The 17,899-nt window shown below is 41.8% G+C and overlaps 1 protein-coding gene across 1 annotated transcript in view; it reads right to left on the bottom strand.

Moving 5' to 3' along the window:
* Positions 1 to 17,899, bottom strand: part of DCBLD1 (discoidin, CUB and LCCL domain containing 1) — a 56,288-nt gene that overhangs the window by 11,345 nt on the left and 27,044 nt on the right. Inside the window, exons 3-9 of the mRNA XM_080389520.1 lie at positions 11,526 to 11,663; positions 10,927 to 10,978; positions 10,123 to 10,195; positions 8,177 to 8,310; positions 3,404 to 3,444; positions 1,894 to 2,109; positions 1,040 to 1,170 (exon numbers count right to left, since the gene is read on the bottom strand). Coding sequence (XP_080245646.1) covers positions 1,040 to 1,170; positions 1,894 to 2,109; positions 3,404 to 3,444; positions 8,177 to 8,310; positions 10,123 to 10,195; positions 10,927 to 10,978; positions 11,526 to 11,663 — 785 coding nt within the window. The remainder of the gene's footprint in view (positions 1 to 1,039; positions 1,171 to 1,893; positions 2,110 to 3,403; positions 3,445 to 8,176; positions 8,311 to 10,122; positions 10,196 to 10,926; positions 10,979 to 11,525; positions 11,664 to 17,899) is intronic.

Below are 17,899 nucleotides of genomic sequence, written 5' to 3' on the forward strand. Positions count from 1 at the left end.
TTTTGGGTCAACACCGCCTCAGTTCAACAGTTAAAAATATTAAACCAGTTGATGTTGCACAGTGAAATTCCTTGTCATATAAGCTAAGAAAATCAGAGCTAGTAGGAAATCTCTCCACAACTCTACCAAGTTTTTAAAAGCTGCCATCAGGACTGAGGACAAAGTAGAGCATTATCCTGAGGCAAGCTGAAATGATGAGTGAAGGTCTGACTTTGAACCCTGTGGTGGCAGGGAGGGGGGATTTTGCATTTGGGGGTTTTTTTTTGTTTGAAAGGAAACAGGAGGTTTTCTGGGGAAAACATTATCAGACAAACCTGTGTAGCACATCCTTTGTCTGCAGAAACTAGTTGTGCTGCTTTTATCTGTTCATTCTTAAAGTCACTCAGAGCCTGTGAAAGCTGTTGTGTGGAGAGGTATTTTGGTGTAAGAGCAGTTACATTAAGTTCACTTACACCAACTCCTAGCAGATGTAGGCTGTGTGCCCACTTGTGTCACAAGGGCCCCACCAGCGAGGGCAGGGAGCGGTGCAGCTCCTGGTGACTGTAGGGCGGCCAGACAGAGGCTGGGTGTGAGGGTACAGCCCCACCAGCAGCCCTCTGCTTTTACCCCAGTCGGTTGTTTTGCTTGTGGGGGATGGGTTGACCATCCCGGTGCATCTGAAGCCGAATCTCAGCTTTGCTGGTGCTGTACTGACCACTGCTTCTGCACGGGTACGGTGTCCCTAGTGCAGGCAAATGCTGAGCTGAGCTGAAGACTTGCCCGAACAGCCTGTTGTACAGCTTTAATTACACTGTTCTTTTAAAAGAAGGTACAGATATACACATGCCTCCCTGAGTGTGTCTCACAACTTGGATAGCTTCCTTGTTTCAACAAGCTCACTATCTACTCCATGGCCGTAAATTACACTGGCAAAGACAACCCAAGTCTAGACAAGTCTGAAACTCCTGATCTTTCCTGACAGCGAACGCCTGCCTTTCAAAGTCAAGGCGGCATACACATTATTGCTCTGCATTTTCCTGTCCCTCCCACTTACCCTTACCTTTTCTTCATTGCTCAGAATCCCTTTGTAAGTTCTCCATTTCGAGTTGTTATTTCTGTAGTTCATTGTAAATGTCTTTACGTAAAAGTTCAAATTCAGTGTTGTGGATCCAGAACCAGTAGTCTTAATCCCTTTCAACAAAATGCAAAATAAATTTTCATTTTTTAGGTGTCTGTTATAAAGGAACAATTTCAAATGCAAACACAGAAACCAAAACAATTGGGAGAACTTTGCATTCAGTCTTAATTTACTTTTCAAGCTATGTTGGAACTGAGTTTAAAAGTTGGGTGAAGAATGGGTATCAGTTTTAAATTATGACTTTAAAGCAATGGAATTTTTAATGGAGCCCAAATTAATGACTCTAGAACTAGTAATTGCTTTTTGATATTATGATCCATAACAGCAGTCTTTATATCTCTAGTAGCAACTGTAATTTACATTTTTACAAATAAACCAGGAGTTGGAAATGGGAATTTCTTTCACCTGGGCCAGTTTCAAAGGCTATGACTTTACTGTTTCTTACTGATTCCAGAACTGCACCATTAACAGATCTTAAGCAGTCATTTACCATCCATCCAGACTCTACTGGTTCCTGTGTAAGTATTTTGTTCTGAGCCTAACAGCATGTTTACAGATCAGGCATACGTGACAGTTGAGTTCAATCCTGTATCCCTATAGGAAGACCAGTCCTGTAAATAGCCATGACTTTTTAAATAGGAAAATAATAGTCCTCAGTGCAGACCATTTGATTACATTCAACAAAAGAAACACTGCATTAGAGCATTATTAGCTTTTGAGCTGCATTCAGTTTCTTCTCCAGCTGAAAACCCAGCTGCTAATGACCAGTGACATACCTGTTATTCTCTTCTTCTCTCCCAGGTCTATCTCCAACCATTCACGATTGCTGCTGTGGTTAGAGGCCCAAGCTAATCCTGGGACTTGAAGCCAAGCCTTGCTGGGAGACCACTGGAAAAGTTGCCCAAATTCGTTGGTCTCCTCCCAGTAGGAAGATGCAGTAACCTGGCTCTTGGAGAGGAATCCATCTTCTAGACTGAGAGATTTGTTGCAGCCTAGGAGTCCCCACACAGACAGGCAGAAGGAGTTATTTCGCGTTTTCACAGCGTATTTTTATATTAGGCTAGCAACATATGAAGACCACCCACAACAGCAAAGTCAGATGTTGCTTAATCTAGTGCTAGCCTGATGCTCTCCGTTAGCTGTAGTGTTTGCCAGTCAATTCGTAGTGGATGATCCAGTACCAGAGCGCTGCGGTCCCTCTCCTTTACCAGTTTAACTCCTACATACACGACACCTTCCGACTACATCTGCTATTTTTGCCATTTTTAATCTCTGCAGTTTTGTCTCATTCCTGGTTTCTTATATTTTAATATATAAGATTTCTTATATTTTAATATTATATTTCAGAAGGAAAATTTTAATGTTTTGAGAATGGCATTAACTAATTTTGCTGTACAAAACATTTCTCAGATGAAGGCACTGTACTGAAGGGAACACTTTACTGTAAATATTGCATGATTCTCACCTGCAATTAGGGCTAGAAAAGTTACTCATTAGAGTAGCTCCTTGATGCTGCTGCCAAGAGGTGATATCATGAAGATAATAGCTGCAGGTAAGTATTACAAACTCCACCAAAGAACCCACAAAATTTCTGCACATCAAGGTTCTTCACGGAAAACGGGCCAGTGGAATAAGGTTTCAATGAAGTTAAAAATAATTCCCTGGCAGTTTCAAAGGCCTTTACGTGCTCTACAGTTTTCAGTGGAATAGTAAATGATTTTATCTCAGATGACTGAAATATAATTCAAATGAACAAGCACAAAATTTCCCCCCCCCTCTTTGCTATGTTTCATGCAAATGAACAGCCTGACAGATTAAAGATGCTTTTGCATCTTGGAAAGTCATAAACAAAAACTCGTTCTGTATCAGTGCAATGTAAATATATTTTCATTCCTCCTATGTTTTCGTTCTCCTCTTGTATAATGAAGATGGAATTTATAAATGTCTGAAGAGAAACTGCTTTCATTTTCTGCTACCTAAAGTACATAAAAATGGGATTATCTGATTGCCATTTTTCATATGCTGGCACCAGAAATGTAACAGCAGAATACTATTTCTGTTGCTCGTCTATGTGCGTATGACCTATTCCTATTCTGCTTCTTTCTAGCTCGCTTCACATCCCTTCAATTTTTTTATTCACTTGCCAATTCTAAGAAATTGCTGTCCTAAAATATCTTTCCTAGACACAGCCTGACATTCTCCTGATTACTTTTCAAAACTTTTAGAGAAAACACTTACATAAAAAGGTAAAATTTTGATAGCTAAAAATAAAGCCATTATTCTTACCATTTGAAGTAAATATAAACCGCTTATCTGACAGCGAACCACTGCAAGAAAAGAAAAGGGTAATTGAGCCTTTCAGGAGGTGGCCACGGGAATGCCGAGGTGCAGTTGCAGAACCACTGTCTATCTAGCAAAATCTCTGGCCGGATAGCTGCTCGCTGCGCTGGCTGGTTACTGACCCCAGTGAGAGCACTCCTGCGCATCTCTCACCGTGACCGAACCCAGATCAGCTCGTTAATAGTTTGGAGCATTTGCTATGCTTTAAACTGCCTCCCCGTCGCATCAGCCTGCAACTCTCACCACATGCTTCTGCTTTTCTCCTCTGCATGGGCCCTGTACTGCTGTGGGAATGCTTTCCCCTTCTGCTCCTCTGGCCAGCAACAGAAGAGCGTTCAAAAGAGCCAGGATTGGGAAAGCGAACCCCTGGAGCCTGGAGCCCCCAGTGGTGCGCGGCTCTAGCCCCGTGCCCAGGTCTCCTGTCACCAACAGTACCTTCAATGAGAACAATGTCACCAAAACCAGTGACTTTCTATTAGTCTAAGCCCACATCTAGTGTGAAGCAAATCCAGTCTCAAGCACTGTGAAAGAGTTAACGGTTGCTTGATGGTGACTAAACAATGCCAGCTCTGGCCATTCCTACCAGGGCTACAGGTATATCAGACCAAATAAAAACTACTCCTTGTTTTAACACAGATGGGAATCAGTTCTGTTATAACCACAACCAACAGCTCCCATCAGGAATGGTTCTTTTTGCTTCATTAATGGGAGAACATCTATGGCTCCCTTTTTCTTCCTCCTTCTGACACGGCCTGCTTTGCTTCAGGAGAAAAAGCATTTCTTGGGCTGCTCCATACAACCCTGCACGATGCAGGGCAAGATAAAATCACCACTGTAAGGGAAAGCTGAGCTTTCCTTGGCCTCCCATGGAGCTGCTTTCTGATTCCCCACAAGATGCCCCTGAGGTTTCATTCCAGAACTGATGACTCTGACTGGTTGCCTATTAAAAATAAAAGCCCAGGTTTTAATGTGAAATTAGTTTGGATTTCTTGAAAATCTGACCCCTTCAACATCGCTTCAATTAGCTGCATGCATCACTTGCCCCTTTGAAAAGCCTTGGCCAGTGTGACTGAGCAGTAAAACAACTTCTGCACTTAAGCGTCAAGACAGCTCCCTTTTGGGCTGCCCTTTGTTGTTGGCCAGGAAAATTTCCCCCCAGGTACTGTCTGTGGGCTAACAGCCATGCACACAGCTGTATGTTTTGAGAGTGCTGCAAACAGGGAATAGGAAAGTGGTCCCACGTCAAGGTCAATAAAAACACTGCCTCTTTTTGTCACTGAGGGAAAACTAATGACTACAGGCAAACGAAGCCCTTCAGAGACGACTGAGGGCACTGGGAGGGAGCTGATTTATTTGGGCATGTAGGCGGTAGAGTAGCTAGAAGGAGATACTCAAGCCCTGCCTCCCACATCTTCCCCCCAGGCAACCCTCAGGGGCGATCAGATGCACTCTGCTCTTTTCAAACCAGTTTGACATTACAGCCAAACCAATTTTTTCTTCCTTAGTGAAACAAAGCAATCTGTTTCAAGAGAAAAGAAGAAAATAAACACCTAACGTGATCAGTAAAACCTACACAAAACAGAAATCACAGCACTCCTCAAATACTCATTTATGAGATAAAGCTCTGTAATAAAAAAGTCACCCAGATTCCTTTCAAATAGAGGGCTACAATTTTAGCAAAGAAAGGGAGGAGGTCAGCATTTCTAAGGTCTATGAAGCTATGAAATCAAACTGAAACATTTCTGCTGTAATTCTGTAAGTCACCGAAGAGGACAAACTAATTCAGTAAGTGGTAATTCATCAGCTTCCTAATGTGACAGGTGGCATTTGTCACACAAATTTCACTTTGTCCTTTAAGGGGTGGTATTGCCCCATGCGCCTCATTTTTCTGACAACCTTCAGGATCCTGCCTCACCAACAGTACCAGTGGCAGGAGTGCATGGGAGACCTGTGCCAGCAGCTCTGCAAAAAATGGATGCTGCTTCCCATAATAAATTTCTCTTAGCAACAAATATTTTTTTCCCCCCAGAGTCAGCCTCAAGCAAGCTTTTTACAAGCAGTGCAGGTTAACCCTGAATTTCATCTTTCACAATTCATGAGCATGCCATTTCTCACATTTTCAAAGACAAATGATTTCACATGCACAGACGTACAGACACAGCCCAGGGCACATTACAAAGTTACCCCCCCCCCCCCCTCCGTTTGTACTGGGATATCAGAACTGCCCAATAAATCCAGCCACTTGATCTTCATTATAGGATTTGCAGGTGCAGGTCCACACATGGATCATGAGAACTGAAAACCTCACAGATGCTGGAGTGTCACACGTGCACTGAAAAACGGAGTCTGGGAGGCCAAGGTCAGCTCTTGCGGGCTGGCAAGTGAGCCATAGCTCCCCTGTCACAAAGCAGGTATTGAACAGCTCGATGCACTCCAGCAGCAGCTTCCGATGAGGTCAATTTCAGCTCAAGTCACTAAATAATTTAAATTTTTAGTACTAAAATCTGCTATAAAGGATATTTTAAAAACTTGAGTAAGCTTTTATTTAAGGGCATTTAAAAAGCTCTTAAAGCACTGCTGTCCAAGCACCAATTTTTTATTGCTGGCAGTGGCTGTGCCACAGAAATTTCTTGCAGCACATATGTACCACGAGCACAGGGAAGCCGTGCGCTTTGGAAATACCTCTTCTAAAAGCCTTTTTAAAAACATGAAATGCATTGGTTCATTTGCTTAGTAAACAGGCGCACTGTTTCTAGGAACACTTTTTCATGTTTTGAAATAAAAGGACTGATTTCCCTGCATCCTCCGAATTCCTTCTCCTGGAATAACGGGCTCACACCAGCAGTTCACCTGCTCCTGGGATTGTCCCAGCTGCCAGGGGCAGCAGAAGCATCCTGGGAAGTGCTGCGCTCATGGTCCCATTTTTCTCAAAGTCCATGCCATCTAGTTTCCAGGCATCCGACTCAGTATGAGCCCATTTACCTATGGTTCCCTGTATCAACTGTAGAAAGCCCAAGTTGTCTCCTTGGGGCAATTCAGTTCCTTCAGGATGTACATCATGCTGGAGAAGTGCCTCTGTCTGCCTCAGTATGCAGGAGAGCTAAGGGGGCTGCGCTTCTCGTTAGAATGCTCTCTCAGGGGCCTCACATTAAACGGGCTAAACCCAAGCCATAAAGGCTGGCTTCAGCCTGGAAGTGCACGTCTCAGCTCTCCTTCACATAAATGGGATTTTCCCACTTGATGTAATACAAGTAAGTTTGCATATCTGTGGGTATTTCTATTACTCACACGAAATGCATAGGCTATTTTGTCAATAGCAACGTTAAAAGGATGCTTGGCAATTAAGGTGATGGGTTAATTATGCAAACAGTGGTTTTCCCCAGCACACGTACATTTGCTGTCTTACACGCTTCATTCATTGTCCACTAGCTCTTGTACTGTGAAAAAAATACAAATGGGAATCCCAGCTGCCTTTCATTGTAACATTTTATGTGCTACTGTCCAAGTTACTCCTGGGATTGTCAAGGATTGCGAACATACAAACATATGTAAACCATTCTATTACATCTTTAGATATGGCACAAAATATTTAAATCAAGGTTGCACTAAACTGGCATATGTGATGGAAAGAATTTGTATTTTTGTTTTACAGAGGGGCTCGGTGTCTGAGCTGAGGTCTCAGTCCTGCTTTGCTTGAGACAAGTTTATATTACACATTATATTTCTTTGGCAATTAACTTTCAAGAAAAACAGAAAATACTTAGGCTTTACAGGCCTTTGGCTAGTGGTCTACATGTTACCCAGCTTTGTATACTCCAGTGCTGTTATATATAAAGCATTTCAATCTGGGCTGAAGTTTAAGCACAGCAACAGACCAAATGAAAGCGGTTCTTTTTTTTCCATGAATGAAACCATGATTCTAAAATTGTCAGAAGGGTGTAGGGAAATCATGGGGGAAACAGGAAAAAAGTATAAAAAAGACATGTTCCCTTAGCTCTTGTAGGCTATGGGACTCAGGAGATTTCCCTCCCTACAAAAAAAAAAAAAAGCCTCATGAAAAACCAGATAACGTTTGAAAATTAAAAAGTATAAACCAACAGGAATGACAGAGGCAGTTGCTGGAAGGACTTAATGTGCTGGATAGAGATTAGAGGATTTATTTCTACCTCAACAACAGTACAATTAAAAGTCAGAAGATAAGTGGTAAATATAACAACCTTGCTATAAATACTCTAAATGAGAAAAACTCTGCACATGTCGAAAACACAACATTTAAGAGGTTGTTCATTAAATCCCCTACGGATCAACAGCATTTTTTATTTATTCATTCTTCCTAGCTTTTTTTTAAACTTTAACATGAATTTATCATGATTTATTAGCACATTGATTAAAGGTGTTTGCTGCAGAACATCATACTTTAATGTATCTGCTAACAAAGTGATTTGCAAATATGTTTTGGAAGGAATAGAAGGCAAAGAAAGAAAATACCACCCTACATGGTACAGAGCCACTGAAAACTTGGAACATTTTCCTATATGCAATGCCAACACCATGTTAATAAAGCTGTAGAAGCAAAGGCCAAAAGCCCCTAGACCCATATCTAACACTTTTTCCTCCCCAAAAAATCATCCGCACCTGCTTCTGCTGATCTGGGCAGTGCACTGTGCCCTGGGGGTTGCTCCCCGAGCCAGCCCTGCCAGCGGTACTCACGGTACTCACTCGTGCGAGGGGACACCGTTGGCGACAACGCCTTCGTAGTGGCTGATGCCCTTCTGCTGGGTGACGCTGATCTGACCGCCCAGCTCATCCGCGATAACGCCTGCATGTATCGCTGACTTGCACAGCAGCGAGGTCTGAAACGCAGAAGCCGCCAGAAGCCAAAGCTCAGAGGATCAGTCTGACAAACTGCTAATGCTTTCACTTCCAAGCCACTTTTATACAGGTGTTACAGCTCATAAAATCCGGCAAAGGATCAAGAGGAATAAGAGGCAGGGGAGCGAGAAAGAACAGTAATCTTTTGAAAAAAATACTGTTTCCAAAAGTCACCTTCCCCCCCCCCCCAAATGAAAAAGCAAATAATCCGTTTCTAAGAAGGTGCTGTAAGATTGTAACCTAGGAAATATTATGTCACTCCTCAGGAAAACAAAGTCAAAGGCAACGGCAACTCTTCTTTGCAAAGACAAAACAGTAATTACTTGATGGACTGGCCTGAAGGCAGACCTATCTGTTACTGGCCTTAGAATTTTGAGTCACGTTAGGAGATTTGGCTGTGATGACTGGCTACTGCTGGGTTTTACGTACAGCCCATTTGCCAGTATTTGAGGTGGGATAATGCTGAAAAATACAGGCAGGACAACTTGTATGCCAACTAGGTGGCAATAACATACCACTGGGCTAGGTGAGAGCAGTAAAGTGCCAGTGCAAAGATGCAAAGGAGACATTCCCAGGGGCTACTGGCAGAGACTGGTTTCATTCCGGGCTATGCTACTCAACAGGCTGGGATGCCAAGCTGGGGTGCTAGGCTGTCCCCTTGAAGGAGTGCTGGGAAGTGTGGGGACACAAAGGCAGCAGGTCTCCAGGAGAGCCCTGCAGGTTCTTCCCATCAGAAAAGCTGAATCCCCCTTTAACAAGAATTCCTCAGCGCAGATAAGATCTGCATGAGGTCATGCCATGTGCTGTTTTTCTTTCCTAATCACCCGAATGAAGGGCAGGAATAACTCCAGCTAATGAGAGTGTAATGTGGCGTTTCTTTGTTTTTTCAGCTCTGCCACTTTCCAGGCTGGAGCACTGTGCTCAGATAACTGGAAGAACAGGTTAAACATGAACACTAACTTTTTGGAAACTCAGCAACTGCTGTATTTGTGATGGGGAGGGATTTTACTTCAGTGGTATGATTACACTTATTCCACTGTGAGAGATGTAAAGATTTCACAGGCACCTGGTCTAGTGGAAGGTGTCCTGCCCACAGCAGGGGGGTTGGAACTAGGTGATCTCTTAAGGTCCCTTCCAACCCAAACCATTCTAGGATTCTATGACAGTCCAGGGTGAGGGACAGAGAGAGCAGAGCACTGTGTGGTATGAACTGTGGATAAATGCAAACACTCAGGCAACTTCTCCGCTTTAAAGAACGAGCAGTTAAAACAACCCAAGAGGTTGGTAGTTATCAGTGGGATGTGACTAGGCAGTGTATAGTATTTATTTCATCTAACAGCAGATTGCTGGGATACTGCAGGCATGATCTTAAAGAAAACCCGCGTGTTACTGAAATATTTTTCCCTACGAGAGATAAATTTAGAAAAGAAATGCACATGGGCTCCAAACAAGTAAAAACCAAAGTCGCAGAAATATTTAAAATGTCAATGGCCACTGCCTCAAAAGGCAGAAACCCAATGCAGGGTTCTTCCAGAAAGCCAGAAACCACAAGTAGTCAGTAGGTGTATTTGACAGTCAGTGGACTTTGTTCTCACACAATTGATTGGTCTGTTTGAAAAGTGTCTCCGTGTGCTTATATACTGATAACATACTCATATACTGACAATAAAAGGTATACCTAACACAGCTGGGAAGAATTACTGACAAAAATCAAGCAGAAAAGTTGAAATGAAGTTGTGCTATGCTTCTCTCTTCTGTCTTAGAAATTTCCCTTCATTACTCTGTGTACTTACATCTCTGTATCCTTCTCTGATATTCCCAGAAATGTCACCTGCTACGTCCCTGCAGCCAGCAGGACAGTATCTGCTGTAGTGAGAGAAAAGAGGCTTGTTTAAAATATGAACTGTAGTGATGATACACAGAAACAAACTCATACAGAAGAAATGTTCTCAAACCAGTAAGTATTTTAGCAGTAAGTTCTAGCTGATGCTCTGTTCATGAGTCTACAAGGTAAACAAATAGGCCCTTGAGTTCCTGAGTGGATTGCACAAATTAGCACACAAAGAACCAGAGAAGTTTTGCAAGGACATTTCTGTTTAATCCTCTTGTTCTAGAAATATTACCACATGAGTTTTCATCACAGCCCAGATAAGAAGCCTACATGCACATCCAGACACAGCCAGAAAAGCACAATTTATTACCATTTCAAATCCTATCACAAAGTTCAAGGAACCACGAAATTACAGGTTGTCCTCAGATAATCTTGTATCAGCTAGGATGTGATCTGTTCTCAGGAGAAGCACTGATATTTGAGGCTACTTTGAATTTCAAAGTGGAAACTCTTTTTAAATATACGATGTATACGTATGCCCTAATGAGAATTGCTGAGAGCTCTGTAACTCCATGCCCTCATTTTTCTGGGCTGCAGACCTCCATTCTGCACTACTGCTTCCCACAGCCAGGCCTTGCAGTATTACAGCATTGGAGCTCAAAAAAATTCTCCAGAAAACCAGAACGATGACATTTTCTAACAATTGAACCAGATGACAGATAGGGCAAAGCAAGCCAGAACGCTGAGAGCTGCAAACCCTCTTTACCTGTATTCAGCCTTTGTGTAGTGGTTTGCTCGTTCCAAACACGTGATTAGATCTGTGAAAAGTTTACAAATGTCAATCCCCATTGCAGGACATAGAAATATAGACAAATATTTGGCTAAACATGAAATTAGTTTGAAAACCTGTCAGTATAATACTTAAGCAATTTTATTAGAAAGCAACAGAAAGAGGTTTTCCCTCTTTCTTTTCATCTCCCTTTTCTCCCTGTCTGTGCAAAGTTGCACAGACCCCCGGAACATTAAATGCAGGAATCGAATCTTAATGTCTCCTATTCCTTCATCCTATCACTGCGCGGTAGAGGCTGGAGCCCAGACTACAGTGGTGCTTCAAGGAGAAGGTACTGATTTTATCTTTCACTGGGCCTGTGTTGCAAATAGTCTAGGTAAGATTTCAGCAACTATTATATCTGGTTAATGTTACAACTGCTTCTGTACACATGCTATTAATATCATGGTTCATGCTAATCTGGAAATATTTAGGACCAAACATTCTGACTAAAATCTGTGTGTGCAGAGAAGATAGATAATGAAATAGGAAGGACTATGCCACTAATCCTTTACTACTTTGGCATTTCACTTTACCTGGATGATCACTGCTGGCATAGGACAACAGAAAGCCTCGTCCTGACACGTGGGATCCACTCTCAAAGTGAATAGTCGCTTCATTGCTATCCAGAATGATTTCTTTGGGGATGGGCATCACATTACCACAGTAGGGCCCTACAGAGAGAACAAAGATTTCAGAAGTTTAGATGACATAATTAGGCTGGAATATTCTCACGATTAGCAAACAGTTTCATAACACACTCATTCTCCTTCAGTACCAATCCAAATGTTGACAAAAGGGTTTTGGCTTCAGTCCTTTATGGGTACGAGCTCCAAAGTTACCCTGAGAAGGAGTGGCCAGGATCCAGTTGTCTCTCCATGGTAGCAATTCCAGCATCTACTTCTCTCATCACATAAGCCTTAAGAGAATGATTAATGCCCTTCAAGCCTTTGAAGTACAGCATGCTTACAACCAGCAGTAACTCATTAGAAAAAAGAACAGAACGTTCAAAAGCAATCCAAGGGCTCTACACAGGGTCTCCTAGATAAATTCTCCAGGCACGAACAGCTCATGCTGCTGTAGCACAGCAGCCACCCAGGAAAGATGAAGATCACAAACAGGGTACCTGGTTTTCAAGGACCTGTGTGCCACAAGCCAAACCGTAGTATAAGGCAGTACCACTTGACTCAGAACCTGTCTTGATTTATTTTCCCTTAAAAACATCATTGTACTATTGAAGTACACTGGTCGAGTCCCTAGAGTTTTAAACAAAAAGAGAGGGGGAGAGAGAGAGGATGATGAAGGGAGCAGGACAGGGAGACAAGAACCTTGAGCTTACACTGAATTAGATAAGGGGTTTATAGCTACCAACTGCAGTATCTTGGAACTCTTTGGGACACTCCTTCCTTGTGACAGCAGGCGCGCCCAGGACTCTTAATAATTACCTTTTCTTTTTCAGAAGTCAGTTCCTGAGGGGAGCTTTCTTTTGAGATTGCCACAGTTTTTGCTTTTGCCTCCTGTCACCACACCTGGGTGGCAAACGCTTGTCCCTGGCTGCCCTCAGGAACAGATGACATAGAAAATCCAAAGCAGTCTGGGTAGATTTTTCTGAATTTATGAGGATACTTACAATGTAAACTGCTAAGAAGAGATTTTTGTAAAACATCAAGCTGTTCTGTTTCCCAAGAGAAAAAACAAACAAGACCCTTCACAAGCCCTGAGCCCACCTGTTCTGTTAAGGTTAATGGCAGCTTTTGTGTCCTAAAGGAAATCCTCCAGATGAAAAATGATCACTTGCATTTTTCCTAGATAACCTCATTTTATTGCTGGTGGGTACTTTAGGGCAACATGGAACTGACTTTTGAAGTACAAAAAATTACAGTCACAGCACAACATGAATCTGATGAGTGGTACCTTTCCTAACGGGCTCCTAAGAGCTTCTTCATTTTGCTTGATCCTGTTGGGAGGATCTCTCCTGAATACTTCATTGGCCTTATAACAACTATAAGACCAGCCTACAGAGTAGCCCAGTCGGATCCAACGACAGCCAGTTGTCAGCAGAACTGGACGAACCAAAGGAGGAAGTCTGTCTTTTGGCTTATAAAAATCATGCAGCGAAGCCAGGCAGGCAGGGAAACAAGCGACAAGTGTGACATTTCCCTGGAGTACTCGTGTTTGAAAATGACTCATGACTTAGTCAGAGAAAACAATGTCTATAAAAAGGGTTAAACAAATTGCTTAGGAAATGAACTTATCAAAAAGACAGCATCTGACACTGTGTCATACCAGACAACTGCACGAGTGATTTATTTGAGAAGGTCTTTTGTGTCAGATTGCAGTGGGAGAAGTAAAGTGCTAACTTAGATTATTTTTTTTTCAGGAGAGAGAAAAGGGAAGAAGACAGGGAGGCATCACATTTCTTCAAATTAAAACACCTGAGAAAGCTTTAGTCCTTTTCTTCCCTCATGGACTGTCTCTACATATTTTCTCACAAGTGCTCTTTGGCTCTCTCCCTCGCAGCCATTGGCAGTGACCTATCTCCTCTGTAGGTATAATTGAGATGGCTGATTCACTCAACCACACACTGGCTGGATCAGGGCTTATGTGTCTCCTCCAGCAGCAAGTCTACATACGTTCCAGATAATTACACAAAGAAATCACATGTCATGAGCAAAAACAATAAAATAAAATAAAATAGTCTAGACACATAAGAGTTTTATAATCCAAACAAAAGCCAAAAATTCAGAAACAATCAGCTTAAGAAATCAGCCTGCAATGCCTAAAGACAAGTTTCTACTTTTAAGTAATAAATACAAGAAGGGTTACCAAGCTATTACTGCCAAGAGAAGTTCTGGTGCACTGAGAGATTCCCATCAGTAGCTCAAAACTAAGGAGGCCCAGGATTAATTCCTTAAAGGATACAGAAGCAAGAAAGAGCATACACTTTCTGGAGGAATGGATGAATGAAGGAAGAAATATTTTCCGTAGGTTTATCGCTTTTCTGCATAGACTTGGAAAGAAAAAATAGGGGGACATCTATCATTACTACAAAACATTCACTTGTTCTTTCATTGCAAACTGAGGAAGCCTTGCAAAATATGTCAACACATTTCTTCTCAGTAATTCAGGTAATACCCTATCAGCACTACGCTCCCAGGTCTTCAGACTTGCCTGAGGTCTAGCACAGTTTATTTCCATGCTATCAAATACAGAAATGAGAGCTGAGAGGTAGGGTTTAGAAAAACATATAAGCGGTATCTCACCCCTCTATTGCTGTTCTCAGAGAAACCAAGGAGACACCCGTTTGCCTTAGAGGTTCTTTACTCCCTGAAAGAACTAGAGACATGTGCAGTCTGTATTTAGGAAAAGGTGGTGGTCCACTCTTTTCAGTGCTTATTGTGTTTAAAATGACCAGTATAAGCACCTTTCTGATTTGATTTACCCAGAATATTGTTTTAGGTTTAGCTGCACCTCTCTCCATTTTGCCAAGGTTTTGCTGAGTAGCCTTTTTAACCTCTTAATTCTCTTCCAAGAAATTTGCCAGGAGGACAACTAGTAATGCTTAGAAAATAAAGCCAATTCCAGGCCAAGACAATTCTTTGGGTTTAGTTTTGACTGATAAGAAAATTGTATGCTTTCATCTGTTTTCCAATTCTCTTTAAAAAATAATGTCTTTGTTTTTAACCACAGGTACTCTTTCCTATGCACTTCCATACAGCAGTCCTCCATTTCCGCTAATGTAAAGCCAGAGAAAGGATAGTCTCCCAGGCTCCGTCATGTGCCTGAATTAGATGCACTTTCTATATCCACAGCAACACCTAGAATTCTTCTCCACTGACTTACCCATTACCTTGAATACACATATTGTGAGATTTTATAGACATTAGAAGATTAAAACCAATCAGCATCTGTTGACATTAGACTTCATCTTAAAACTGTATTTACTAGTCAGTATTTTTCACTTGCAATTGAGGTGACAAAACCACTACTTTATCGACTACTTCGAAAACTCACATGTTCCCTTCTTCTCTGTCCATTCCACCTAGGATTTATTGATTTCCCCAGGCTGTCTGTATGAATACTGTACAACCATAGCAGAGAGGAGGGATGATGGAGAAAGCCTTGGTTTGTGTCTGGTATGAAAATGAGAAACTTGTTTATAGGAGTTCTGCTAACTTCTACTGCAGCATTTGGACTTGACTCTGGATAAATATTTAATTCCTGAACCTGGGACTAAGCCAAAAGTTTTTTAAGATCCCTTTTGAGAACTGCCAGATCACGTTATCAGTTTTTCATCTTCTAATGTTAGTTTGAGGTGGGTTGTTTTGCATATTTGGCTTGAAAAGCAAGTCATGAATGCTGGTCTCTCTCCCTGCTTCCTGTTAAAGTGACTCGGCTGGAGCTCTGCTGGGGTAAGCAGGCAGGTTTATTTACTAAGAACAAAGAAAAGCATTTGATTTAATAAACAGATGTGCTACATGTCATGGAACTGAGTAGGTATTTTCCATATTTCAGTACTGCTACAACTAGATGCCAGGTCCTTTTCTTCCTTCTGTGTCTCATTAACGAGCTGACCCCACCATGGTTCCGTCTGTTCGCTACAGATTCTTTAATATATATGTTTTTTTTAAATTATGCAGGAGAGCTATTAGGAGCCATGGGATTTCAAATGTACCTAATTTAATATTCTCGATAATTAAACTAACATTTAATGTCGTCCAGAACTTCTGATGTGTTAGTACGGTTTAGACGGCTTACATGAAATACTTTTATTTTGGAATCACCGCCTCCAAGCAATATTAACATCCTGCAAGATACAGGGTAAATTGTCTCGTGGATATCCTTTGGCTGGCTCCTCTGGAGACTGAAGAGACTATTTTACATGTTGTTTATATTTTAAATGTTAGCAATAGTCTACTGCTTTTGTCTTTTTCATAATAGTGTTGTTTTGCAAATCTGACCATCTTTACAGCATTGTCTGGTTTTATGAGGTCTAGTTATACTTCTACTGTCAACCAGGCTCTGGCATACTTCCTGAGATTGCTTTGCTGAATTATGTTCCTTTATTTTTTCTACTTCCCTTATGAAGCACTGTACCTAGAGGACCCTTCTCTCACACCAGCTGGCAATGCCTACATGCCATTTGTTTCTGTACATCTTAATACTTTCTGCCTCTTCTGTAAGGGTTTTGCTTCCTTTCAAAAGTAATTATTTCCCTCTTTAGCTATTGCATATTCACCTTACTATGCTTGTTCTGCTTTCAAATTCCTCAACTTCATTTGAAATCTGAAGCTTAACATTCACAGAGGTCCTTAAGAAACTCAGTTTAGACATCAATGCATGACATCCTCTGTTCAACAGGGAATCTTCTCCCTTTTTTCTGTCTTTACTTGCAGAGTAAGCCATAGCTAGTGAGCTATGTAGCTCGCTACATGGGTGTAGCAATGATCCTATGGATTTACCTCTCCAGGATTATAATTTCCTAACTTTTGTTCGGGGGAAACAATGTTTAAATTGTGATCCTTACAGTCAGTAGCTTTTCTCAAAGAAAGCAATTTGGAAGTACCTCAGTAGCAGGGGAAGGACAGGGGATGCGAGGAACGCGAATTATACTTGCTTCACGTTAAGAGCTAAAAACTCAGCCAGAGTGCAAGTCTTTCACAAACAGCCCACAAAACAAGCAAGGACCCATTGTATGAAAACATCTGCATTTTTGAAATTCATCCCCATTCCACCTTCACACAAATGCTTCACTTTGATAAGCAGTAATTCTTCCTCTCCCCCTTACTGAGAGGAGAGGTCTTCTCCACTCCAACCCTGCCATGCACATGCGCAGGGATAACCAATGTGACCCTGCAAGGACATGCCAGGAGATGAAAAGTGCTGCTCTGTGTCCTTTGCAGAACATGGGGAAGGTGGCGTTTAATACTCAGTAGATAGGAGTTGACAAAAGTAGTCAGCATGAGACAAGCTGGTTATTCAGCATTTAACTCTGTGCACCACAGTCTGACCTCAGCCTGAGCAGAAAGCATTTCTCATTTAAGGAAAAACAAACATAACTTTCAGTTAACATTTCCAAAGGGTTGCCAAAACCTGTGATAAAGGCACCCAAGTAGCGTCAGGCCAGAGAAGTAATTACAATTTAAAAAGGGAGGCTCTGGGCCACCTGCACAGGCTGTAGGTCTGCCTGACCTGCTTGACCTCAGGTGAGACCCCCCACTTCTAACATGGCTGTGGTTTTAGCCAAACCCAAAGACAGAAGCACAGCAACAGTTAAGAATCATTAATAAAGAACTGCAGCTGTTTAACAAAAACCACAGAAAAATACACAATACATTTTATGCAACTAAGAGGAAAAAAAAAGAGTTCATTTGATAAAACAAACACAGACATTCTACATTGCATAAATCTTTCCAGAGCTGAAACCTTGGGATACTGCAACCACTCAGGCGAAACCTAATGTTAGAAGAGTTCTGACTGTCAAGAAACTGCTCAACTTGATCTTCAGCGAGAACTTGTCTGGGCATTTCCCTGGATTTCCTGAAATACCAGAAACAATACTGTAATAACAAGTTTCCTTTGAGGGGCAAAAAAGAAACCTGGACACTCCCTTTATTCAAGCAAGACACTTATTACAATACATAATAAGGAAAGACCAGTTCGATGAATCCCCTCAAGTCATAATGACAGGTAGAAGGCATCCAAAAAGCGCTCAGTTCTCCTGCACACCCACACCCGTGTGCATACAGGCACATGCACACACTCAGTCAGCATCCGTCAGACACTCATGTATCAGTAAATGCTCAATTTGTCTAACAACCCTTAGTGATGGGGTGCAGGGAGGAGGAAGCATTTTCAGTAATTTCTCTATCTATTTGACGCTACTTACGGGCTATAAATTATGCAAGAA

The sequence above is a fragment of the Falco punctatus genome, assembly GCF_963210335.1.
Source record: "Falco punctatus genome assembly, chromosome: 5".
Classification (NCBI taxonomy): Eukaryota; Metazoa; Chordata; class Aves; order Falconiformes; family Falconidae; genus Falco; species Falco punctatus.